Here is a 27,173-nt window from a genome sequence, read left to right on the forward strand (position 1 = left end):
CAATTTCAAGCAAAAATGTCACAAATCTCAAAAATCTTTATCTTGACCTGCAGGCTTCTAAGATAAGGTCCGTTCCACACTCAGTTTGAAACTGCTGAATTTAGTAATATTTGGTTATTTTTGGTCAACGTCTGTTTCCAACTTCAAAAATTGTGTAGAAGAGAGTACTCACAAGAGAGTAAAAAATTTACCCAACCTGACAAATTTAGCCCAAAGAATTTCTTCCGGCAGGAATATGAGTTTTGTCAAATGAAAAGTTGACGTATGTCAAACAAATAAATGATGAAGAAAAGAAATCAAATTGTAGTGATTTTTAAATTGAATCGCGTTTACATGTTTTTTGCATTAAAAAACTGTTAATGTTTATCGAATTAAGCATAAAATATGAAATTGTGTTGTATAATGGTGTTCAACTTGTTCTAGACTTTTTGGCAGTCTTTCGTAGTTTTATTTCCTACTAAGAGAATTCTCTCCCAACCCTCATGAACTATTTAATTATTTGCAATATTTTAACATTTAATTTTTTAATTCAAGATAAAATACTGAACGAGAACTAAAAAGTTATATGAAATCAATACGAAAACTACACAAGATTAACCGTTTTTCTCCCATTAAAATAACACAAATAAAATATGAATATTTCACCTATGTTGGCATTCATGTTGAAGCTTCAAATAAACAACTTGCAAAGGAAACTACTACAAAGTGCGGCTATTTTGTATGATGAAGATTTAAATACCTACCTTATACCGAAATATTAGCATATTGGAGTAGGTACTGACGGATGGTCTGTCCGTTTAACTGTTTTTAATTTTACATAAGATACAAATTACAATTCAGATGGGAATCTCTTGCTGAGCTGATTGAAGAAGGTAAAAATAACAAATAATGTTATAATCATTGGAATTTTGTTGATCAATCGATTTATGTTGGTTATGTGATTCCAAGAGCCTACTCTACGAGCTATAGTTGTTGGCAAAGGTCTTGGTGAATCGTTATAAATATATTTTTATTTGAATGGGATTGTACGAGAGTATAATATAATAAAATTTATATCCCATCATGTTGACTCATACAACAGTTTTTGTGGGAGCATATTATTTTTGCTAGCTCGAAGCTATATTACTTAACTTGCATTTTAACTTTATTTTAAGTTGATTTTAAAAGAGGTCAATTTTTTCACAAAAGATGGGTACCTATAAATAGAGTTGGTAGATTAAAATAGAGTTATAATCATGATGGGCATTCTGGGAAAAAGAGTGTTTTTTGTTATTTGGCTAAGAATCGATTGCTCAGCTAGTGGAATAGTAGACCCAGATTCGACAGAAAATTTTGGGAAGTTGAAGTAGGTAAAATAAAAATCGGAGTACATACCCACAGTACACATAATAAGTCTGTTCCAGACTTTTTGTGCACTAAATTCGGCAGTCTGTCAAATTAATGAGAGTTGGGAGAGAATTCTCTCAGTAGGAAATAAAACTACGAAAGACTGCCAAAAAGTCTGGAACAAGTTGAACACCATTATTCAACACAATTTCATATTTTCTGCTTAATTCGATAAACATTAACACTTTTCTAATGCAAAAAAACACGTAAACGCGATTCAATTAAAAAATCACTACAATTTGATTTGTTTTCTTCTTTTGTTTATTTGTTTGACATACGTCAACTTTTCATTTGACAGAACTCATATTTCTGCCGGAAGAAATTCTTTGGGCTAAATTTGTCAGGGTGGGGAAATTTTTTACTCTCTCGTGAGCGCTCTCTTCTACACAATTTTTGAAGTTGGGAACAGACTCTGACCAAAAATAACCAAATATTACTAAATTCGGCAGTTGCAAACTGAGTGTGGAACGGACCTAATAAGGTAATATATTCCGAACGTTGTCAAAATTTTTTTTGTCAAAAATGGGCACCAATCTGTCAGGTCGGCCTTTAATTTTTATATTTCAATCGCAGTAAACAGGAAATTTGTTTTTGTTTTAATTTATAAAATGTCATTTAAAAATATTATAAATTGAAAAATAACAAATTTTCTTCGTGTTTCATCGCGGAAAATGATAAATAATTGTTTAAAAATTAGTGGTGTGCGTGGTTTATCGGTTTTTGTGCGTTTTTCGTCGGTATTTTAAACAATTAAGAATTCGGTAGCTGACATTGGTCGCCAAAGTGTCATGTTTTGACAATCTGGCGACCAATGTCAGTTCGGAATATATTACCTTTTTATGTGTACTGTGGTACATACCTACTCAGTTTTATAGAAACAAACAAAAATTTTTGTGTACTCATATAAAAGCGATTGAAACAATTAAAAACAAATTATTAAAAATCAAAACGCTGTGAATGAGCAAAAAAACTCAACAGAATAGGTTAACAAACTGATTAAAAAAAGAGACCTAATGCCTACGTGTCAAATGAAAATTGAAATAGAAAATTCATATTGTAAGTTTCAAAATGGTCGCTCAATTATTAATTTTACTCGTATATAAAAGGGCTCAACCCATAGAATCCGTCGAATACGTTGCGGCAATCAATCCGTTGATGTTGACGGATGGGAAAGGGGTGACCCATAAAAAAAGTTTTCTCTCTGAACGTGTATACTAAGGAAGTTATGATGTTTTCTGATGTTAACAATTTTTAACTATAATTGTTTTTCAATAGCACTTTATAGTGAAAAAGCGGGCGGACATTTAAAACTGGGGTCGAATTACGGCATACGATTATGATCATATGTTACCTTTTTGACAATTGCCGTCTGTATTTAGTCAGTAGAAAACGAAAGAGATATAGTATAGCGTCAATACGTTAACGTATGATCGAAATCGTATGCCGTAATTTGACCCCAAATTTAAAAACAATTTTTAATAACAGATTACCAGTTTTATTACAATTTATTCACTAATAAACAATGAAAGTACACAATTCATAAAATCGGAGAAGATAAAAATACAGTTATGAGTTACAACATTCCCTGGTAGATACATGCACTCAGTTAATGAAAATCGAAAAGTAGAATTAAGGAGCCTAAGGAAATATTTTTAAATTGTTTCTTTACTTTTTCGAATTTTGATTTTCTATTTTTTTTATTAATGCTAACGGGAAAGCAGATGGAGATTTTGTTCAATTTTATTGAGTGTAAGTTTTTTATATTTCGAATTGGATGTACTTACACCTATGACGTAATTCACACGCTGGTCCACACATACACTGTGGCGTATACGTGCTTTATTTTGTATATCTTTGTTTCTTTTTAATTTTACAGAAAAGATGGAAAATCTGGTAGGTATCGACGCAGAAAAAAGAAACAGCTAAAAAAATAGTTTCAGAATCGTGTGAATCAGAAAAATTTAAGACTTTTAAATAGTTATCTTTCCATCTCCTCCCGACGATAGTAAACAAAGTTCTATGGGAGAAGGAGGCTCGCGGTATATATAATAATAGGTCCGCTTTGTAAACGGCAAAAAATTGTTCTTTTTTTTTTATAATATTGGTCCACAAAGCTTTTGCCACAAGAACCAAAATATATTTTCCTGAAGGTTTTTGAGGTACCTACTGAACTCGAATTCGAAATTAGAAAAGATTGATTGGCCTTTTTTTGGAAATGTTACTGTTATAAGTTGCCAAAAAAAAGTCGGTTTTCAAGGTCTGTAGGTTAAAATGGGTCAACAGAATAGGTTCACCCGCTTTAAAGTTAGTTGAGTTCATATTAGTGGACATTTGTTAATGGAACAAATGTGTGGTTTATTTTTTTTTTTTTTTTTTTTTGTCCGTGGGTAGGTGTTGAAATCTTCAAAAGATTCTATGAGGACCGGAAAACGCGTGCTCATAGATATGTGGGACTCTTAACCACTAAAACCACCTCCTCCTCCCGATTGCAACTAAGTTCAGATGGAACTTATCTAGCAATTTATCTTTCTCGAAGTTAAGTTACGTGTTGTAGGTAACTTTCCGATGAAAGTTCCTACTGATGATATTTAAAAATAAATAAATAACTTTTGTTTTAAATTAAATCATTAAGTAATGGTTTAAATTTTTGTTATCAAAAAATTATTTTAAAGGAAGTTAAATAAATAAAATCTCTAAAACATTTAAATTTATATTAATCAATGCCGATATTTCGAAATAAAGGAATTAAATTGAAAAATTTCACTGTACCAAATCGGAAGGTTTAGTCCTTCGCAAACGTAGTACTAAGTTTGTCTCGTCGAGAATTTCTAGTATTGTTCTATTAGTATGTTCGACTAACCGTTTTCGATGTTTTTGGGCAAACGTTTTTATTTCTTCGCGAACCGTGGGGATTCCAAGATCCCTGTGAAGATCTTCGTTTCTTATATACCACGGCGCATTTACAAATGATCTTAATAATTTATTTTCAAAAGTTTGTAATCTATTTAAATTTGTATCGCGTGTACAACCCCAGAGTTGAATACCGTATGTCCAGACAGGCTTTAGTACCTGCTTGTAAACTAATAATTTGTTTTCGATACTTAGTCTAGAATGTTGTCCTAGCAACCAGTACATTTCTCTCAATTTCATATTTAATTGATCACATTTATTTTTAACATGCGCTTTCCATTTTAATTTCGCGTCGAGAGTCATCCCGAGATATTTTGCCTCATTTGCAAATGGGACTTGAGTAGTATTAATAAAAACAGGTAGTCTATTTATTTTCTTATATGTAAAGTCCACGTGGACTGACTTAAATTCGTTAAGCGCTATTCGCCACGTTTTTGTCCATTCATTGACATTGTTAAGGGCATTTTGCAATTTACTTGTCGACTCGTTGATTGTTTTGCCTACTGCAAGTATTGCGGTATCATCAGCAAAAGTAGCTACAATTGTGTTTTCTGTTTGAGGTATATCGCGTGTGAATAGAAGGTACAAAATAGGACCTAAAACACTACCTTGTGGTACCCCAGCCACTATTTCCCTAAAGTCTGAGTAATCATTTCCGTGTCTGACGCGGAAAATTCTGTTCTCTAGATATTCTCTAAGAATGGTAAAGAGTCCTTCAGGTAGGACTTGTCTTAACTTGAATTTGAGGCCCTCGTGCCATACTTTGTCAAAAGCTTGAGATACATCTAAAAAGACCGCTGAACAAATTTTCTTTTCTTCGAGAGCTCTCTCAATGACATCGGTGATTCTATGCACTTGATCTATCGTCGAGTGCTTGTTTCTAAAACCGAACTGGTGTTCAGGTATAAGACCTTTTTCTTCTATTATTGGCTGAAGTCGCTGCAAAAATATTCTCTCGAAAACCTTCGATACTACAGGAAGCAGTGAAATGGGTCTGTATGATTTCTTTTCGTGTGATGGTTTGCCAGGTTTCAAGACCATTATTACTTCTGCGACTTTCCATTGATTTGGAATGTATTCTAACCTTAAAGTGGCATTCATTATATAGAGGAGATTTATTAAACCTTTCCGTGGGAGCATTTTAAGAATTTCCGCTGTAATTAAGTCGTATCCGGGTGCTTTTTTTGGCTTTAGCTTCTTAATTTCATTTTTTAATTCGGCGAGTGTAACATTTCTTGTGATAAAGCTTTCACTTGACGTTAAATTCATATTTATACTATCATTCAATGCTTGCCCATTGAATGGTTTGAATGTGTCCTCTAGGTAATCAGCGAAAACGTTTGCTTTCTCTTTGTCGCTTCTTGCCCATGCATTTTGGTCTTTCATAATCGGAGGTGCTGGAAGCTTAGGTTTTTTCGTGGCTTTTATAGCTTTCCATAGAGAGTAGTTAGATTCTTTACCTGCCGTCAAATTTTCAAGGTAATTTTTAGCTTCGCGGTTCTTGAAATCTGATATCATTTTTTTAAGCAAATTACTTAAGCGATTTGAATTAGATTTGTGTTGAGGAGCACGAGTTTGTTGCCATTTTTTACGCGCTTTTCGCTTTTCTTTAAGTACGTCTTTTATCTCTTGGGGATATTTAGCATCTTTGTACCCTGAAATTTCTCTTTGGCAAGGGGTATTGTTCCATGCGGCTTTTTGAACAACATGCACAAAATTATCTACCGCTTTCTCAAGCTCAAGAGGTGTCTGTAGTGATACCCTTAATTCAACATTATCCTCAATATCTTTCTTAAAGCCTTCCCAGTTAGTTTTACCGTTTGTTAGTCTAGGTGGCATTTCAACTTTAACAAGACTTTCGCTGATTGTGAGTATAACGGGAGAGTGGTCTGAAAAAAGATCAAAGCATTCCGTTATTTTAATTCGATTTGACGGTATTCCCCTGACTATAAAGTAATCAATCAGGTCAGGTATTTTGGAGGTATCTGCCGGCCAATAAGTTGGTTTCCCAGTAGAATGAAAGTCACAATTGTTCTCCATACCGGCTTCGTATAACGCTCGGCCTTTTTGAGATATACATCTAGAACCCCAAAACGTGTGCTTTGCATTAAAGTCGCCGCCGATAATTAAAGTTGGTCTAAGTAATTTTAGCAAGTTTGAAAATTCATTTTTATCAATTTTGTACCGCGGAGGGCAGTATATAGATGAGATATTAAGTACATCATGCTTAGTTTCAACTTGCACACTTATAAGTTGCATCGATTCAAGCTCAAGCTTAAGGCCTGTCGAGTGTTTAACACAATCTTTTATGTATAATGATGCTCCGCCTCTTGCTTTGTTCGACGGATGAATTGCGTGGTAATCTAGAAAACCATTTATATTGAAATTTGATTCTTTTTTAACATGGGTTTCTGATATCAGACAAATGTCAATATCTTTTTCCCGCATAACCATTTCTAATTCTCCAAGTCTTTGCCATAATCCGTTGGCGTTCCATGTTATAATTTTAAGCTTTTCCATCATTTATATTTTGAATAGTGTTGGATAAAATAAAATCTTCGAGTTTAGAAAGCCTTTCAGACATAAATTTGTTAAGTTTTAACTGATCCTCAAATTTTGACAAAATTATAGCCAAGCATTGAGAGAATGCGACAGGTTCGGAATTATTTTTGATTACGGGTGAAGCTGCCATTTCAGCGTATGAGTTTCCATTACGTTTCTTTGGAGACGTGTTTGATGTTGTTGGCGTTTGATTTTCTTTACCAGTGGCGGGTTTTGTTGTATTTACCCTTTTAGGGGTCTTAGAAGTTTCGTTCTTTGTGGGTTTTCTTTGGGCATGAATTTTTTCTCGGCGTTTTTGTAGCTCTTTAGCTACTTCACAGCCTCTATAACTTGCCGGGTGACTTCCGTTGCAATTTATGCACTTCGCTGGACTCTTGCTATTTCCGGTGCAATCTGCGGTTAAGTGTTTTCCCGCGCATTTCACACACCTTGGTTCTTTTTTACAATAAGTTTGTGTGTGGTTGAACCCTTGACAGCGTCTACACTGAGGAACTTGTTTTGTATGTTTTTTTAGAGGTTCGATCTTAACTACGAGGCTAAGTATTCTTTTGATTTTGTAGATTTCCTCTAGTTTTTCTGTTTTATCGAACGTGAGTATAAATAGTGGAAGACCACGTTGTACCACGACTGTTTCTTTATCTTTTTGTTGTCTTTCTTTCTTTACTATGTTTTCCGCATCTAAGATCTTGTAATTCTTTTCTTTAAGATCATTAATGATGTCGGTTTTTTGACATGAAGAGTGTAAGCCCCTCACCACGACGCGTAGGGGTCTTTCCGACTTGTTTTCATATGTGTACCACTCTACTTTTTCTTCATTCAGTCTTCGCGAAAGGAGACGATAGTTATCGGAGTCTTTTACACAAACTTTCCACTTGTTGTTATTAAGCGAGATAACTTTCAAATTCGTTGGCGGTTACGCCTTTAAAATGGTTTGTAATTTATTGAACTCCGCAACTCCGACAACATTAATCGGTGGCGGTGGCCTTATTTTAACCGGTTTTTCTTTGATATTTGTATCTTTTAGTGCATTTACTTCTTTTATTTCTTCTGTCTCGGAAGAAGAAGCACCCTCTGGTGAGGAGAAAACTTTACGTTTTTTGGTACGTCTTTTTGAATTTTTGGAGGATCTTTCCGTTTCACGTTCTAGCTCTTCTTCGTCTGTTTTATATTCGTGAATTACCACTTGCTGTGGAGTTGTTTTTGTTTCTTTAAGTGTTTGAGCTATTTTTAACATATCATTTTCCTTGCGGAGAAGATCGATTTCTTGATGGGCTTTCTTTAAGGCCTCATTTTCTATTCTTAGAAAATTGATTTCTTCTTTCAACTCTTGATAGAGTTTCAATGTTTCGTCGAGTCTTTGACGAAGATCGTTATTGTCTTTTTCAAGATTATCTTTTTTCTCTGAGTCTTCTTTTGCACGCTCTGGCAGTTTAGGCAGACTCTTTTGCTCGGTTGCACTCGATGTTGGTGGTGGTGATCGCGTTATCATGTTTTTTCTTGAAAACGGATTTATCAAGTGCTCGAATTGGAATAATTGGCTCTCCCCAGAATCCTTAGAGCCGACCTCCGAAGAGGGTGGATTTTCCAGAAAATCTGAATTGCCACCTGGGGTACTATATCTTTCTGTTTTATTCATTCCATATTTTTGTATACGTCATTCTCAGTATACGGAGGGTGGATTTTAGTCGCCTCTTACGACAGGCATGCCTACCTCGGGTATATTCTTTCTTTTCCCCTACCCGAAGGGGGCAATGGAACAAATGTGTGGTTTATTTAAACACGTTTTTCAGCAAAACGTATTAAGTTGATTCCGTTTTCAAGTCCGTATGTAAGATCGGAAAAATATAGAAAGCTTGCAGAACCTAGGAATTTAAAATTTTTTTTTGTTAAACTACCACGACCGAAAAAAGTGTCAACATGAAGAAAATAGGTGGTGTTTAATACCTGCGGGTCAGTACCTTGAATTAAATTTTCCCCTGAAAGTACTCTCATTGTAAGTCTTTGAACCAAATGAAGACTGATTAAAAGTGTCCGAATCTAAACCGCACGAAAACCAAAAGGAAACTCCGTTAAAACCTTAAATAAAAAAAAAAAATACCCTGGATTTCTATGAGTTTCTCATGCGATAGAAATAAGATAGTATGCTTGGGTGTTTTTTGGAGGAATATAATTTTATGTGCATATCCTGGATATTTTTCACTAATCCGATCTTCGTAACTATGTTACATATTTAGGTAATTTTCTCTCAAAGGAGTTTTCCAGTGTTGAGTGAATTCTTACTCCTCCACAGCAGGATAACGTGCAATTTACAACGCCCCGCCCGCCAGAAAAGTTACATTCTGGATAAACGAGTAAAACGTTGCAATAATAGTTAATATTGTTGACAAAGATGCTGAATATGGCTTGTTCGTGAAGCTTATAGGTTAGGATAATAGTTTTAAAATAAAATACAAAAAAAACAAACTCATTAAATACAAAACTCATTCATTTCAAGTTTTTGAGATAGTCTTGCATAAAAAATGATGTTAACCAAGTTTAAACTAAAGTCTAACCTCACCCTTAAAGAGTTTTACCCATTGGATTTTTAGTATTCGTTAAGTTTTTGTTTGTAAAGTTTCCAGAGCTATCTCTGTCCTAATAATTACAGTCCACATTTTGCGCATTAAAAGTGACTTTTTTTTAAATTCAGTCAAACAAAAAAGAAAAAACATTATCTATAGAAATTGTTTTACTTTGTAATAATTTTGAATCATTTTCTTCTAATTTTTTAGTTTTGTTAAAAGTAGATCATAAATTATGATTACATGCCTTGTCATGCCTACCGAGCACAAAATGACAAACAATAATTAAATGGAAAACTTACCCATTATAATAAGTTATCACTTTCTGTTACCTGTAATAGCCCGGGAGCCAGCGTCATTATTCAATGTTAATGATGATAACGCTTAAATTATTTTTGTATCTGTAGTTTAGGCAAATGTAATCAACAAAATCGATGCCTGCCACCTCAACAGTGGGGCAATAAGTGGCAAAAAATTTTCAAAGTTGTAAAAAAAACGAGGTCACATGTCTAACATGATAAGACTTGAAACCGGTCTAGAACGTTAGTTGGCACTGCCTTGAGAAAAAAAAACCATGCCTGCCACCTGGACAGTGGGGCGAAGTTATCCTGCCGCTGACCTAAAGTTGTAAAAAAAACCGTCAAATTGTTATATGTGATAAGGGCTGAAGTATGTTTAGATAGTTAGTTTGACATTTAAAATAGAGGAAAAATAATGCCTGCCGCTTGCGTCCCGGGGAGAAGTCGCCGGCAGGATCGAAAATAGTCGCACTGTCGCATACTGTATACAATCCGAAAATATTTTGTTTTTGGGTAGAAATCTGGGAGAGAAACAATGTTTTGATGAATTTTGTAGACCGTTTAATAAAGAACACTGAAAAAATAATATCAGCTCTAAAAGTCTAATATCACTCCAAAAAAGGGGGCAAAGAGGGGAAAAACATCCTTTTAATTACTATTAATTATTTAATTTTATCTAAACAGCTATGAAACTAAATGTATACAAGAAATATGCATATTTTTTGCATAATTTTATATCTTATAACAATAATATAAGAAAAAGGGGCACAAAGAAGGGCAAATGGGATACAAACACATTTTTATATGGTTTCTTGATACCCATATATTCAAAACGAAATTCTTTTAGAATAATTAGTTTTATTTCTGGCACTAATATAAATCAAACCATAAAAATTTGAGAGTGGTGCGGTGGGGGTGGTTATGGGTCTAAAACACCCTTAATTTTTTTTTTGTTTCATAACGAAACGTAATGTGTATTTTTTTGCAAAAGTCGTAACTGGCACAAATTGATAAGATTATTGCAATCTTAATTTCACATTTTTTATTTGTGAGATCCTTACCAGAATTGCCACTGGTAATATATTTATTTTTAAATGAAACATTTTTTGCAATCAAAAATGTAAATTTTTTCAATATAAATGTCTTTTTTTTTTTTTCAAAAACATTTTGTTTGTCAATGATGAAGTTGTTTTTATTTAATTCATGGATAAAAATGTTACTTTTTTTTTAATTATCAATTTATTTTCAAATGAATACTTTGCTTTTCCTATTTTTATACCTGAGTTCATACTTGTGCAAAAAAAATATAATTGAATAACCATTTTTTGGCTGATTTTCATAGTAAATTTTTTTATACCTGATTTCCTAATTGGTGCCAAGAAAAAGTAATGAAGAAAAATTATTTTGCATATTTTACCTAAAAAGGGTTAAATGCTCTTTTTTCAAGAAAAAGTAATTAGGAAAAATAATTTAATAAATCTACCCTATTGAACATTTTGGAAACAAAGGAAAACAAAGAACCACCATCGCATGTAGATGTCCAAATTTTCGATGGATTTTTCATTCTTCATCTGATGAGAAAGATCCCAGCTTCTTTTGGAAATATTTCAAAAAAGATACTGCAGATGTTTACGAGATGTACACTTGTACAGCCGGAACGGTGATAGTAACCTTTGACGAGTATTTCTCACCCTCAATCAAGGACAATGAACACACGTTGCGAGGTACAAACCGAAGTCAAATGTATATCAAATAAAGGGTCCCGATCAAGTCCGGCCTGCAGACTTTCTATCCGAGCTGAGAAATATTAATTTTAAGGAGAGCTTGGTGTCTTTTTTGATCGAAGACTAGAAAAATCAAGAGATGGTGACATTCTTCAAAAATAAAACAGTTTATGTTAACTATAAAAATTGTTACAAATTTTTGGAAGTTAATGGAGCTGTTGTTAGAACAGAAGACGAAAATAAAGCATGTCCTGCGCACGAAGAAGCCGACACTAAAGTCATTTTCCACGCCTGTCAAGTGGAGCCAGATTCGAATGTTCTTATTCGCTGTTCCGATACGGACATTCTCGTCATTGCACTTGGAAACATGCAGCACTTGAAAGAAAATGTAAGACTTTGGCTGAAAGTTGGCGTTGGTAATGCAAAAAAATTCATCAACGTGTCGAAGCTCTACGAATCATTGGGACCAGATTTATGTCAAGCTCTTCCACGATTCCATGCTTTCACAGGATGTGACTTCAACCCTGCATTTTTCAAAAAAGGCAAGAAGCGGCCACTTACAATTCTTCAAAACTCAACTGATTTCATCGAAGCCTTCTCAAAACTGAAAAACTATCCAGACATCGAAGCACAGATATTTGACATACTAGAAAGATTTGTTTGCTACATATACGGACTTAAACAGTTTAATGACGTCAACGAAGCCCGGCTTTCAATTTTCGCCAAATCCTTTAAATGCAACGACATTGAAGAGACGTTCAAAATTAAAACAAAAAACTTTGATGGCTCAATTTTGCCACCCTGCAAGTCGGAGCTGCACCAGCAAATTTTGAGATGTGCTTACATCTGAAGTATATGGAGTAATGCATACCGCCAAAATCCCACCGTCCTCTCTCCTTCTAACTGTGGATGGCAAGAAATAAGGGACAAACTGGAGTTTAGGTGGTTTGAAGGTGACCAATTACCAACTTCGGCCAGCGAAGTTTTGATTAAGGATCATTCAAACATTAATGATTCAGGTAAATAAATCAACTTTCCATCTTCCTTTGACAATTCATACAGTTTTTAATCTATGTTCCTTTAAACAGACGCAAATATCCAAATTGACAACGAAGAAGATGATGAAGAACCTACCCACAACCAAGTCAGCACTAGCGAAGATTCTGATGAAGAAGATATTTCATGTTTAATGGAGTCATTCAGAAGTGGCGAAGATGTGCTGTCCAGCATTTTTGACTAAATTATAATCTTATAACGTGTTGAAAACAAATTAAAACCAAAACTAAAAGCACACACAAAAATGTTTTTTTAAAACTTATTTGTTTTGTAAAGATCTTATGCCAGGTAACAGCAAAAGGTGATTCCCCCCACCCCCCCTCCTTACCCTTTTTCTGGTATAATTGTTATGAGGTATATATTAATGCAAAGTATAGGTATATTTTAATATACTTTTACTTTTTTAGACGTTTTGATAAAATAGATTAAAATGGGTATTTTCCCCCCTTTTACCCCTTTGCTTTGGAGTTATAAAAGACTTTTAGAGCTGATATTATTTTTTCGGTGTTCTTTATTAAACGGTCTACAAAATTCATCAAAACATTGTTTCTCTCCCAGATTTCTACCCAAAAACAAAATATTTTTGGATTGTATACAGTATGCGACAGTGCGACTATTTTCGATCCTGCCGGCGACTTCTCCCCGGGACGCAAGCGGCAGGCATGGTTTTTCCTCTATTTTAAATGTCAAACTAACTATCTAAACATACTTCAGCCCTTATCACATATAACAATTTGACGGTTTTTTTTACAACTTTAGGTCAGCGGCAGGATAACTTCGCCCCACTGTCCAGGTGGCAGGCATGGTTTTTCTTTCTCAAGGCAGTGCCAACTAACGTTCTAGACCGGTTTCAAGTCTTATCATGTTAGACATGTGACCTCGGTTTTTTTACAACTTTGAAAATTAACTGTAAATTAATGCACCACGGGTGCGCCTGCAGGCATCGATTTTATGTTTTTCTAATGTAAAAACTGCCCGAAAAAAATAAATTCATCCATTATCAAATCTTTCAAAAATGAGTGACGCTGGCTCCCGGGCTATAAAAATAAAGGTGCTCGTGTACGAGGTTAAGAAGTCTTTTCTAGGCCAGTCAACTAAGACAAAAAAAAAATAGCTTGAGGTCGGAAAAATTAGGATGTTGTTAGGATATACTCATACCATCAGTATAGAATAAAACCAACATTGCAAATTCTGAAGACCTGTGCTAACTGGTTAGCGAAACACCTTGGTACGTATTATGGAAAAAGATAAATATTTAAGCTTCGAGCCTCAAAAACCAATAGTCCGAATCCGTAGAATCAAATCCTCAAGCCTTTTTGTGTTGGTCCAGCGGCATGGCATTTTCCAAATTAGAAACGATCTAATCCTATTTCAGAGATAACAGAATAAGTTGTTGTGCTATCCAGGAACGGATTTAGAGGTGTGAAGGCCCCGGGGCAACAAATAAGTTTCAAGTGAAACGAATAAAATTTATTTCGAATTTAAAAAACTACACTGAGGGAAATAAACTCAAAATAAAATTTAATTTGGTCAATGTTGAAACCAGTTAAGAAAATTTAAAAATGATTATCAGACTTAGTTGCAGTTAATCACATTAGTTGATGGCGGCTGGCAATTTTTGAAGTTATACTTCTTATGGGAGGGTGGATATGAAAATTTACTTTTTGACAAGAATGTCAAAGGGATTATGACGCGATCACCCTGGGTAGCAGGGCTGTCGTTTCACCTTTAGAGTAGGCAGTACTTTAGTATTTTGAAAATGCAGTACGCCGTAGTACGGCAACATAAAACACACAACACGTTGCAAGTTACATGTTTCATGTGGCAAGTTGCATGTGGCATGTGGCAAGTACCATGTGGCAAGTTGTATGTGGCAAGTTGCATGTGGCAAGTTGTATGTGCCAAGCTGCATGTGGCAAGTTGCGTGTGGCAAGTTGCATGTGGCAAGTTGCATGTGGCAAGTTGCATGTGGCAAGTTGCATGTGGCAAGTTACATGTGGAAAGTTGCATGTGGCAAGTTGCGTGTGGCAAGTTGAATGTGGCAAGTTACATGTGGCAAGTTGCATGTGGAAAGTTGCATGTGGCATGTTGCATGTGGTAATTTCCATGTGGAAAGTTGCCAGGGTTGCAAAAAGCTCACATTTCAGCTCAGCTCACAGTTCAGCTCAAATTTGAGCTAGGTCAAATTTTGAGCTAGCTCTCGGAATTTTGAAGAAAATGAAAAAAAATTGTTTGATGCCAAAAGATAGCGGAGACTCTAACCTACATTTGGGTACAAATCTCATCCCTGTAGGTCCACGCATTCTCAAACCGGGAGCACTTAAAGGTAAAAAAAAAAGTTAAGACCGATTCTGAAAAAATAGGCATGATGTGGCAGTTTAACATGGAAGATGATTTTTTAAAAATCTGACAATGTGCAAAGCGTAGGCCCATGACACAAGCTATCGTTTGGCATCACTCCCAAAAATTGCTCTCAAGCGGTTTAGCTTCCAGGAGCGTTCAAAGATTCGGGGATTTTTGGAAAAAACATTTTACCCCAACTTTCAAACGCGATTTTCTCGGAATTTTGAAAAAAGTCGAAAAACCGGATTATACCACCATCGGTTAGCTGAGAATATAAGCTTTCATATGGCACTACTCCCCTGTCTCTAGATCAAAGCGTTCAGCTCCCAGAAGTTTTTTCGCGCCCCCAACTTCCAACGCCTATATCTCGGAATTTTGAAGAAAATGAAAATAAAATTGTTGATGCCAAAAGGTAGCGGGGACTCTAACCTACACTTGGGTATAACTAACATCCCTGTAGGTCCACGCGTTCTCAAACCGGAAGAACTTAAAAGTAAAAAAAAAATAGGCACGATTCTGAAAAAATAGGCATGATGTGGCGGTTTAACATGGAAGACGATTTTTTAAAAATCTGACAATGTGCAAAGCGTAGGCCCATGACACAAGCTATCGTTTGGCATCACTCCCAAAAATTGCTCCCAAGCGGTTTAGCTTCCAGGATCGTTCAAAGATTCGGGGATTTTTCGAAAAAAAAATTTACCCCAACTTTCAAACGCGATTTTCTCGGAATTTTGAAAAAAGTCGAAAAACCGGATTGTACCGGAATTTTTTTTTATGATAAAAAAAGAAATATTTTACTAAAAAAATAGAAATATATTTACTATTAAAAAAACCAAGAGGAAAGATCACCCTGCAAGTTGCATATTGCTACTACTAGTGCTCAAGCACACACAATTCTCATAAAATTACCATATCGCATATTTTATACGCAATTCGTTTACTTTCGTTAAGCATATACCGTACGTTCTGAACCGCACAACATGAGTAAATTTCACAAAATAAATTGAAAACTACATGGACGCAAGGAGGATGAAAGAATTAATTTATTGTTCACTTGATCAAAATATAAAAAACGAAGTGTGGATTAATTAATTTAATAATAGAAATTAAAAATATCAAATGAAATTCATTTACATAATACTGAATGAGAAGTATAACTTCAGTCGCGTGTACATGTGTACACACACTCTTTTTTTTTTTTTAATTTGTATTTTTTTTAAGTTGAAATAACTTTTATTTAATAAAAAAATAATTTTTATTCTAGCATGTTTCTGTTGTAATTAGCATTGAAATACTTTGATTTTTATATTTTAACTAATCATGTTTGTAGTTTGGTTTTCATTTGTATACAATTTATAATATTTTTCATTACTCTTTTCTAAAAAAATTTCTTTTCTTTATTAGGGAATCATTTCTATTGGCAACACGGGTTCATCGTCTTTGGTTCATGATAAAATTAGACTCGTGACGGTCTCGCTCTGTTTTTCTTTTTTTTTTGTCAAAAATGTAGCAGGCCCCTTTTTTGTGGAGGCCCAAGGCTTCCCCCATATCCGGATAACGTTCTTTCTACATACATGGTAGAATTTTACGAATTCGGAATCAGTTTTTGAGGCTTGAAACTTTTATACAATAAAAAAGAGTGTTATTCTTCAATGAAATAAAATGCATGAATGTAAAAGTTGCTTAGAATGTTAAAGTGGTTTATAGCATTAATAAAATAAAAATTTCAATTTTATTTCATTATTAAAAAAAAAATATGCTTGAAAGTTTTTATTAATTTTAACATTAAGGCTACGAAAAGGTTTTTGTACAAAGATTTTCATTGAAATTGGTTGAATCGTTTACGAGGAAGTCCGAAATCAAGAAAATGGTTTTATGACAGGTATTGTTAATAAATGGTCTTAAAATATATTTTTTTTATTTCAATCCTACGACACAGTACACCTTCACATATTTTTTTAAATCAAAATCGTTACAGCAGTTTTTGAGAAAAAATAGCTTTCCCATTTTGATCATACCTATGGTAAGTACGGTTGATTTAAAATCTAACAAAATTTCAAAATTTCCCCTCTAGGAAATCGCCCAAAAGCCAAAACCCTTAACTACCAAATTTGAAGCAAATTCCTTCAGTAGCTTGGACTGCAGCTTGAGAAAGAAACAGACAGAATCGCAAAACCTGCTTCTTTTGCTTATAGTTGTTATCTCGAGTTCGATATCTTTATGAATCCTATAAGATTGTCCAATAGTACCTAGCGCAAGTAAAAATTGAGATAGGGGTGTTCTAGCAATTCTCCAGTTATAAATCCCATATAGAAAACGTCTTTTGGAAAAATTCTAGAAAATCTTGTAATTAATACTACAAAATTATCTACTGAAAAGACTTTATGATGAATGATAACGACCTCACAACTACAATTTAATGATGTTTAAAAAGAATGCCTCGTAGAATTAAGGCGCTTATTCCAGTAGAATATTTCCCTTCTTTCCAAAAAAGGTGGTTTACCCTTCTATATGTTCATTTCTATAAAAATTTCTTTAATTTGTTTAAGTCAATCCATACACTCAACGAAATAATTATAATGACAATTTTATGTAGGTATTTAAAAATTTTTTTTTTTATAATAATATTAACTAGGTATAGATATGCCTTTAAGACCTAAGGTCTTTTAAATAATTCACGGCACTATTTAGAAGGAAATGTAACCAAAAGTATAGGAAAATTTTAAACCCATTATATCGCATTATAAGTAAAAGTTTTGTGTAATTTCAAAATGCAACCTGCTGTTTTCTAACCGGGAAACTGCTAGAGGATTAGAAAGGTTCAATTGCGCGATTGATTACACTGCGTTACAAAATAAAAATCATGTAATTACTTTGGAAATAACCTTGCAGAGGTTGTAGGTATAACTGAGTACATCATATTTCGGCACATGAAATTTTTCGTAGACCCTCAAAATTTCAAGTTATCGTCAAAAAACCGTTTTCCAATGTTTTCAGATTTCAACGATTTTTTTTATTATGTGCTTAAACACCAACTGTATTATCTATCCACGAAAAAACACTAAACGTCTTACCGACATAAGTCATTGTTGACACTTATATAGCCAAATGTCATTCTTTCACTTCAGCACCGGCGAGTTCGGTAATAGGAAATCTGACGAAAGTGACTCTCACTCACTCTCACTCTGCGTCTTCGGTAATAGGCATGATTGTGGAAGTTGTGATTTTTTTACTCGAGAAAGAAATTTCAATTTTTTGGGACAATGAAAGAAATGAAAAATTAATTTCTCTGTTCATAATAATTGTAGAAAATTCTGTATGGTCTTAATTTTTAGAAAAAAATGTTATTCTTTGTAACTACGTTTAAAAAATTTTGATATCGATTTTGGTTGCTCAGATATATATTTTAAATACTGTTCATTTTTTCTTGCCCATGATAACACAAGCGAAAAAAAAGTGTCAATACTTTTGACCGGACCTGCCTATCTTTATGTATTTTGACGTACTGAATCCGAATCTGAAGTCAATTTTGCCCAAACACCCTTAAAATTTTGATAAAATTTCAAAAAAATCATAAAAATTGGGGTTTTTATGCAATAAATTGAAATTTCGATCAGGAAGGATGCCGTTGGTCAATTAATTCGTGAGAATTTGACAGCGAGAGAAGCTGTCTTAAAATAAACGAGAAAGTGGGAGTGAAGGTCTACTTAGGCTATTTCTTCGAAGGTGAACTTTCAAAACCTGCGTACTTGCTATCAAAAATTCAGCACCCCATATCATGATTTTTTTTGTGTTTCTTAATTATTTTAATGCATTTTTTGGATGAGGATATATAAGTTGATCAATTCCATAAGAAGAAATGGACTCAGCAAAAGAACTCTTTTGTAAAGCAAAGTTTGCAAGTTGAGAACAACAGGGCCCCCAAAAAAAATCCTAATTGTGCGATATGGGCGACACTAGCGAACGTGCGTGTCGTTTGGAAACTAAACCAGGCATATCAGGATCGTTTTGGAATGACTTAATATTTTTTTCTCTCAGTTCACTGTCTTCTACAACTGGGAACAAATGTCACGGTACAATGAAAGGTTATGGTGTAAACGAAATTGTTCTTGAATTCCTTCATGCACTACCAATTTTTAGTTTAGACCATGGACATTCACAAGGGCGGATAAAAAATGTCTGTCTATTTTTGAGAGAAGGATTCTTTGAGTCACTCTGAGTTGATCTTGGTCAGAAAGCTGAAAACATTGATTCAAAGTAAACTAAAGTACCTACTTCAAACTACAATACCAAGAACGTACGACTAGCTCACTTATTAAATGCCACAATAGGCCCAGACCTCAAGCAAGTAAATTTCTTTCTATCAATACTTTGTAATAAATTTTCATTTAAAAATCAAAAACTTACCTAAATGTTCAAAGGTTTAAAGTTTATTGAACAAAATCCATTGTTCTTTGCACTTTGTCTCTTCAAGGCCACCGATAAATCAAGCTGGCACACGCGCTTGTTATTCCCTTAAATAGACCTCCTGATGATAGCTATCACTTTATTACAACACAAAGTGCTCTAAAAAAAAAAAAGAATCTTCAATTTGAATTTAGTTTATACAATAACTTCAAACTGAACAGTACTGCAGTAGCCATATATAGATACCTAATAAATTTAAACACAATTTGCATTCAAGCCGCAAAATGATATTTTCATTGCTCGTTACATTTATCCTTATTGGTGTAATTACAGGATTATTTTATATTTTTCTAGTATGGAATTTTGGTCACTGGAGGAAACGAGGTGTAACAGAAATCACACCTATACCATTCTATGGTAGCTTTCCTAGTATGGTTACCAAAAAACGAGCTGTTATCTATGACCAGGATGATATTTATAGGTACTTGAACAAAATATAAAAAATTCTTTCTTAAACTTTAAGAATAGGTACATATAAAATCTCAAACTATATTGGTTTTATAGGAAATATCACCAGGATGAAGATTTTGTTGGTGTTTACAGTATTCGCTCACCAGAGCTGATGGTACTTAACCCTGAATTTGTGCACAAAGTTTTTGTAACAGATTTTAAGAGCTTTCAAGTTAATGAGATGTCAACTTGGGTGAGTACATAAACAAAAAAGATATAAATAATATAATTTAAAGCTTCGTTTCCAGTTCAGCGTGCACGAAAAAAAAGTTAGTTAAAATTACTAAACTGAAACGAAACTTAAGGATTTAAGTTCTACATAAAAAACCTTATGTGACAGTTTACGCAGAGGAAAAAATAGGGAATACGATTTTATGTTCTACTTAAATATTTAAGTTTCGTTTCAGCAAATGGATCCAAGAGTGTTAATACTTTTAAAGAAAAAAAATCATAAAAACTTAGTTCAATTTGTTTTCAACACATTACACGATGCATTAACAATACTTAATTGCAATATCTTATATTCTAAATGCAATACAGCAAAACCTCCATAGTAAAAATTAGTTTTTTTTTCTTACGTTTTAGTTCTTTCATTTGATACCAATTTCATTAATGGACGCCGAACGTCTAAACTTAATATGCTCCTTCCTAAAAAATTCATAAATTCGTTTTCGAAAAATTGATTTTTCAAAAAAAATAGTATTTTTTTAAATACCTAAATTTCAAAGTTGTAAATTCCAAGGGTTCGAGTTGAAAACTTTTTATATAAATTATTCTTAATAAAATAGGGTCCAAGATTTATTTTTTATACAAAAGCATTTACATAATATAATTCAAAAATAAAATTAAATTTTTTTTTGAAAATTTTGGTTTTAGGTGTTGTGTATATTAACTTAAATATGGCATACTATATTTAAATAAAAATAAAAAATGGGACCGATAGGAATAGAACCTAGATCTCCAGCGTGTGAACCGAATACTTTTCGAATTTTTAGCACTTGTAGAGTTCGGCCATTCCATTTGCATTTTTAAGACATTTTCACGCTTATTATTCTTTTTATCTCGGTGAAAAAGCAATACTTTTGCTTGAAACTTGGTGGGTCTTAAGGGCTCATGATAAAGTTGAAGTTCTAGAAGTTTCAAGAAAAACTAATTCAAAATAGCTAATTTATTAACAGACAAAGGCGGTTACGGAGAAGAATTGTACGCGACTTCTACTTTACCGTAAATAATTTGGTTACGTTTAATTAGTGTTTCGTGAAACTTCTGGAACATCAACTTTATCATGAGCCCTTTAGACCTACCAAGTTTCAAGCAAAAGTATTGCTTCTTCACCGAGATAAAAAGAATAATAAGCGTGAAAATGTCTTCTCCGTTACTTTGGAATGGCCGAGTTCTAGAAATTTAATTTAAATCCTAAGCGGCCTTGAAAAAATGAAAAGGTCACGAAAATAGAAATAATTGTTTTTTTTTTTTGCACACTGAAGTGTACATGGAGTTTAAAAGAGCTTTAAAATAATATGTCAGAAATTAAATCATTGCATATTTCTTGTAGATAAACGTTAAAAAGGAAAGGTTTTTCAGTCACAATCCATTTAGTTTAAAAGGAGATGCTTGGAAAGAACGTCGACAAGAAATTACATTTGCATTAACACTAAATAAGGTAATGATGTTTGTTTTATTTATTTATTTACTTTTTTAATATATGCCACCATTTCAAATTTTATTCGAAAAATAAAACAAGTATAGTATAATACTTGTGCTAAATATTATTGTTTTGCGAATAAAATAAAGAATGAGTTGCTACTGAGTATTAGAAAAAAAAACACGATTATAATTTATATATTTTTATAGATAAAATCTGCTTATCCAGTAGCTCAGGAAACAAGCACAGGACTCATTAAATACATGAAAGACAAATACAGATCTACAACAGCAAAGGAAGTTAATGCCAGTGAGGTAATAATAAACAAAAAGTTATAAAGAAAAAGCTCAAATTGCTTTTTATTTTTAACTTTGTTTTTTACTAAAATGTTTTTTTTTTTGCTTTATTACGAGTGTTATCCCGAAAGATATTGTTTTTCAAAATTTCAATTTTTGTATTGTACCTACATATGTCTAAAATTAAAAGAAAAATAACTGTAGGACCCCTGATCGACCCCTTTCTATTTTTGTGATGGCATATTTAATTGAAGAGTCGGTGTGAAAAAACTTGTAACAACGATGTAAAACAAAAGTAAGAAACGGGTTTTCTCTCGAAAACAGCTTTAACGATTTCGGTTTAGTTCGACAAAGGAGACTGGGCACTTTTGTATGGGACGTGGCCCATCGGTGTAACACATTGTGACATACATCAAATGAAAGGTCTCGATTAGTGTATTGTTTTTTAGTATGGGCAAAAGTCTGTATCTCGTGAAGGGAAAGTGCAGTGATGCATTTTATGTTCAAAAATATGTGTAATAAAATTCAGAAAAGTATACATTTTGACTAGATGCTCGATTAAATTGTTTCAAAAACATTACATAACTGTGTTGGAAGTTCAATTGGGCTATTCCATCACCAGTTTTCACCCATGACTTAATGCATTTTTCGGTTTTTTTTAACACTTTTGTATGGGACGTGGCTCATTGGTGTAACACATTGAGACACACATTAGATGAAAGATCTCAATGAGCGTGTTATTTTTTTGTATGGACAAAAGACTATCTCGTGCAGGGAAAGTGCAGTGGTGCATTTTATGCTCAAAAATAAATGTAACACATTGAGACTTACATCAAATAAAAGGTACTGATGAGCGCATTATTCCTTTGAATGGACACAAAACTCTTTCTCGTGGAAGGTGGAGTAGTGCATTTTATGTTCAAAAATGTATTAGGTACAGCTTATTTTACATGTTTGTGTTTTTAGAACAAAAAAGGTATGGTTTGGAGTTTAAATTCACTCCAACATTTTATTAGTAATATAACTTAAAGTTTGATTTGCATTTTTGAAAAATTAGTCACAGCCATCGTATATTTAAATTACTTTCAAACCAACAAGGTAGTTTCGCACACCACTTCAAAGTACAGAAAATCATATACTAACTCAAACATTTTTTGGTATTGCATTTCATAAATCCATAAAAACCGATAAATGCATTTTTTTTTGAAAATTAGAGGAGTCCAACAAAACAAATTTATTATAATGTTTTTGAATCAAGTCAATCGCGCATCTAGTCAAAATGTATGCTTTTCTGAGTTTTATTACATACATTTTTAAACATAAAATGCATCACTGCACTTTCCCTGCACGAGACACAGACTTTTGGCCATATAAAAAAATAACAAACTAATCGAGACCTTTCAACTGAAGTATGTATCAATATGTTACACAAATGAGCCACGTCCCATACAAAAGTGTTTTAAAAACCGAAAAATGCATTGCGTCATGGGTGAAAACTGGTGATGGAATAGCCCAATTGATCTCCCAACACAGTTATGTAATTTTTTTGAACCAAGTAAATCGAGTGTCTAGTCAAAATGTATACTTTTCTGAATTTTATTACATACATTTTTAGACATCAAATGTAGACTTGTGCCCATACAAAAAAATAGTACACTCATCGAGACCTTTCATTTGATGTATGTATGTCTCAATGTGTTACACCAATAGGCCAAAATGCCCACTCTCCTTTGAGTTTTTACTTTATGTAAATATTTCAAATTATCATGTGCGAAAGAAGGTTTAAATATTTAACGGACTCTATACAGGACTTCCTCTTTAAATTGAAATTAACTACATATATTTTCAATTTGTCAATCACTCTGCTGTATGCGTAACTTTTTTTCTATAGAGAAACTAAACACATTTTTTATTTTATTATTTAATACTTTTTTTTTCTTTCGAGATTTATCATTAAAGGAATAGAATTTAATGTTGTTTCCAGAAATGATAAATAATTCTTTTCTATTTCTTATCTCACCATATTAAACGAAATATAAGTGGGCTCGATTTTTTATTTCGATTTTGTTCACCAAAACAAATTATTAATCTAAATAAATCCCAAAACAAGCGTTAACGGAATGACGATAATTTGATTTACTTCAAAACTGTGCCAAACTTAAATTGGACCAAACTGGAATCAATCAAAATCGGTTCAACCAGTCGAAAGTTCTGAGGTATAAAACAAAACAATGGAATTGAGCACCTCCTCATTTTTTAAAAGTCGGTTTACGTAAGATGAATAAAATTTTGATATTTTAAGGCATTTTGGTACAATGCTACATATTTCTTCGACATTTTTTTTTTAAATATATTCGATGGAATGAAATAGAACTGAAAACTTTTAACTACTGATTAAATAGACACAGCAATAGTCAACCTGTTCTTCCAATTGATAGTTTTTTAAATTGTTTTCTAAGTATTACCTATAAATTTTTTAATTTTTCATTTTCAGTTAAGTCTACGATACACTTCCGAAGTTGTAACGGACAGCGTTTTAGGTTTCAATGCAGCAAATTTTACTGATAAACCGTCACCAATATTCGGCACTACTGATGCACTATTTGATAAAACTACAATTTTCTCAATATATGCAGTATTAGCTGGATTCTGGCCAAATATCAAACACATTTACAAAGGAAGAATCTTTCAAAAAGCACATGAAAATTTTTTTACAAAACTTATTGGTTCAGCTTTTGATGCTCATCAACAACAAAGAATGAATCGCGGTGATTTTTTGAGTTACATCATACAAATGCGGGAGAAGAAAGACCTCTCGTTAGATGATATTGTTGGCCATACAATGACTTTTTTATTGGATGGATATACAACTTCGGCAATGGTTATGTCATTGTGTTTATATCAGGTAAGTTGAACTCAAGTCCTTTAATCGATTACGATTTATGCATTTATATTTAGATCTTCCATCATGCAATTTTAAATAGAAATCTCATGAATGTAACACTAAAGATGTTGTATATTGCAACAATAACATGATATTTATTCTTACAATTTTCTTATTTCTTTCCAAGTTAGCTAAATATCCAAATGAACAAGAGAAAATTTTCATTGAAATTCAAGAAAACCTCAACAGCAAGGGAAAACTAGATTTTGAAAAGCTTGACACGATGACATATTTGGAACAATGCATTCATGGTAAGAAAGTAAACCTGAATTTTTAATAAGATAACAATTAATTTAAACTATTTTTTCTAGAGAGTATGCGACTTACTCCATTAAATCTGTTTTGGAAGAAAATTTGTACTGAACCAATTGTGTTTACCAATAGTAAAAGTGGAAAAAATCTTCTACTTAAACCTGGAGATGTAGTTCGTGTCCCAATTTACAGTTTTTGCCATGATGAACAATATTTTCCAAATCCCGAGGAATTTATTCCAGATCGTTTTAGTCCAGAAAATGGAGGTGTCAAAAAATACCGTGACATGGGTGTATTTTTGCCATTCGGTGATGGGCCAAGAACTTGCATGGGCATCAAATTCGCACTAACACATATTAAGGCTGCTATTGCTGAGATTGTTAAGAATTTCACATTCAAATTGAATTCAAGGACAAGAAGAGATATACTTTATCATCCAACTTTTGTTTTTGCAAATCTCGTTGGTGGAATTTGGTTAGACTTTGAAGAAAGGAAATAATAATTTTATTATTTTTTTAAACATTACTTACTTACATTATACTAATATTGTTAAGAGGGTAAAGGAATAAAACTTTTGTTGGAATTGAATGAATAAAATTGAATAAAACGCAAACATTTTGCGGAAGTTTTTCGTTCTAATACACCGTCATTTATCATAAATTAAAAATGAATAAAATATTTATTGTGCATACTTTCTCTTTTAAAATAATAATTTAAAAATAATCAACAAAATTGATCCCTTCTATCAGTCGGTTCATCAACGTAATGCGATGAACAGCAAAGCCACAGCAAGTTGATTTGATATTTTGTTCACTCCAAAGTATGATCGAATATAATCATTACATAACCGTTTTTCATGCACAAAACTATTTTTAATTAATAGTTACTGGTGCAAGTTAGGTTTAATTCGCCCTAAACACGCATGCTTTTTTTTACTCTTTTCAATTTCTCAATTCAATTTCTATTTAAAAGTTCTGAATATACATAATCCTTGTTCGGTTTTTAAATCCAAAGTAAGGTACATATTTATTTTCTTTAACTGCTGGCTATTTATAATAAACTTACATTTCAAAAGTTTGCCCAAGTGTGTCTCTAAGAAAAAACAGACCCCTTGGAAAAAACTCCTTAAAAACCAACTTTACTAATAGATTTGTATATTATTATTGTATTATATTTTTTATCAAAAACTTATCAATAACGGCCATATTATTCACTCTGGATTTAGTTTGGATTAAAGTTTATTTTAAATCCAATCCATTAAATCTGAATTTCATAAATCCAAGGATTTAATTTTTTGTTCATATTACTCACACAAAAAAAAATCATGTGATTATTCAATATTTTGTGTATGATTTGCATTTATCTTTATTTTTCCTTCACACAATACTTGACAAAACAACTGAACACTGTGAAAATGAATTTTACATCTGGATTTATTAAGTTAAACAGACCTCCAGAGAGCAGTTTAAATTTGTTTGGATTAAACGAGATTGGATTTAAAAAATTGGATTTAAGATTAGATTTAAGTAGTGAATAATTATGAAATTGGATTTATTTTTGACATTTGACATTGTTTACATCCAGATGTATTTTTTAAACTAGTGTATAATATGGCCGTAAATTTTTAATTTGTCATCAAAACCATAAATAAAATGAATCAATGGCTTTTTGGGACCAATTGCAGATTTTACTGTCTCTTCGAAAAAAAACACCCTTTCACCAAATTTTTTTTTATGAAAACTCTTTATTCTTGCTTTCTATCCCAAAACCAATGTTTTTACCAAATTTCATTAGAGTGACCCATCATTTGTGTTTTCACTAAAAAAAACACCCTTTTAACCATGATATTTTTATAGACACTTAAGATTCTTATTTCTTTTCTTAAAAGTAACATAATTACTAAATTTCAATACGGTACCACTAATATTACTCTTGTATTACATATTTTTTCAAATATATCCATATTTTCTTTACTCCTAAAAAAAAACACCCTTTCACATAAAAAAAATTTATAGACTTAAATTATTCGTAATTCCCATGGGAAAGAGAACATATTTAATGAATTTTGTAAGAGTACCATTTATACCATTGATTTTATCGGGTTTATCGCGGATTTTACCCTATTTCCCAAAAAAACACCCTTTAACCTAAAATATTTGTATAGACTGTTCGGGTTCTTAGTTTCTGTTATAAATGAAACATTTTTACCAACTTTCATTGGTGTAACAATTTTTTTCTAGTTTTTGTGGTACTAATTCCGAATTTCATCATTTCATGC

The 27,173-nt window shown here is 32.8% G+C and overlaps 1 protein-coding gene across 1 annotated transcript; it reads left to right on the forward strand.

Moving 5' to 3' along the window:
* Positions 1 to 1,916: 1,916 nt before the first annotated feature.
* On the forward strand, positions 1,917 to 25,513 carry LOC129911495 (probable cytochrome P450 28d1). Its single transcript, XM_055989308.1, has 8 exons — positions 1,917 to 2,442; positions 19,603 to 19,729; positions 19,813 to 19,951; positions 21,314 to 21,421; positions 21,613 to 21,717; positions 24,194 to 24,604; positions 24,771 to 24,894; positions 24,955 to 25,513. Exons 1-8 carry the CDS (start codon positions 2,400 to 2,402, stop codon positions 25,392 to 25,394), a joined length of 1,497 nt encoding a protein of 498 aa, XP_055845283.1. The 5' UTR covers positions 1,917 to 2,399; the 3' UTR covers positions 25,395 to 25,513.
* Positions 25,514 to 27,173: the final 1,660 nt, after the last annotated feature.

The sequence above is a fragment of the Episyrphus balteatus genome, chromosome 2 (assembly GCF_945859705.1).
Source record: "Episyrphus balteatus chromosome 2, idEpiBalt1.1, whole genome shotgun sequence".
Classification (NCBI taxonomy): Eukaryota; Metazoa; Arthropoda; class Insecta; order Diptera; family Syrphidae; genus Episyrphus; species Episyrphus balteatus.

Bases quoted from the DNA above. Each gene is read 5' to 3' on its own strand.
- LOC129911495 (XM_055989308.1), top strand. From the start codon at position 2,400: ATGCCTACGTGTCAAATGAAAATTGAAATAGAAAATTCATATT. The intron at 19,952-21,313 runs GTGAGTACATAA...TATTTCTTGTAG, and splicing joins TTAATGAGATGTCAACTTGG to ATAAACGTTAAAAAGGAAAG. The intron at 24,895-24,954 runs GTAAGAAAGTAA...TATTTTTTCTAG, and splicing joins TTTGGAACAATGCATTCATG to AGAGTATGCGACTTACTCCA.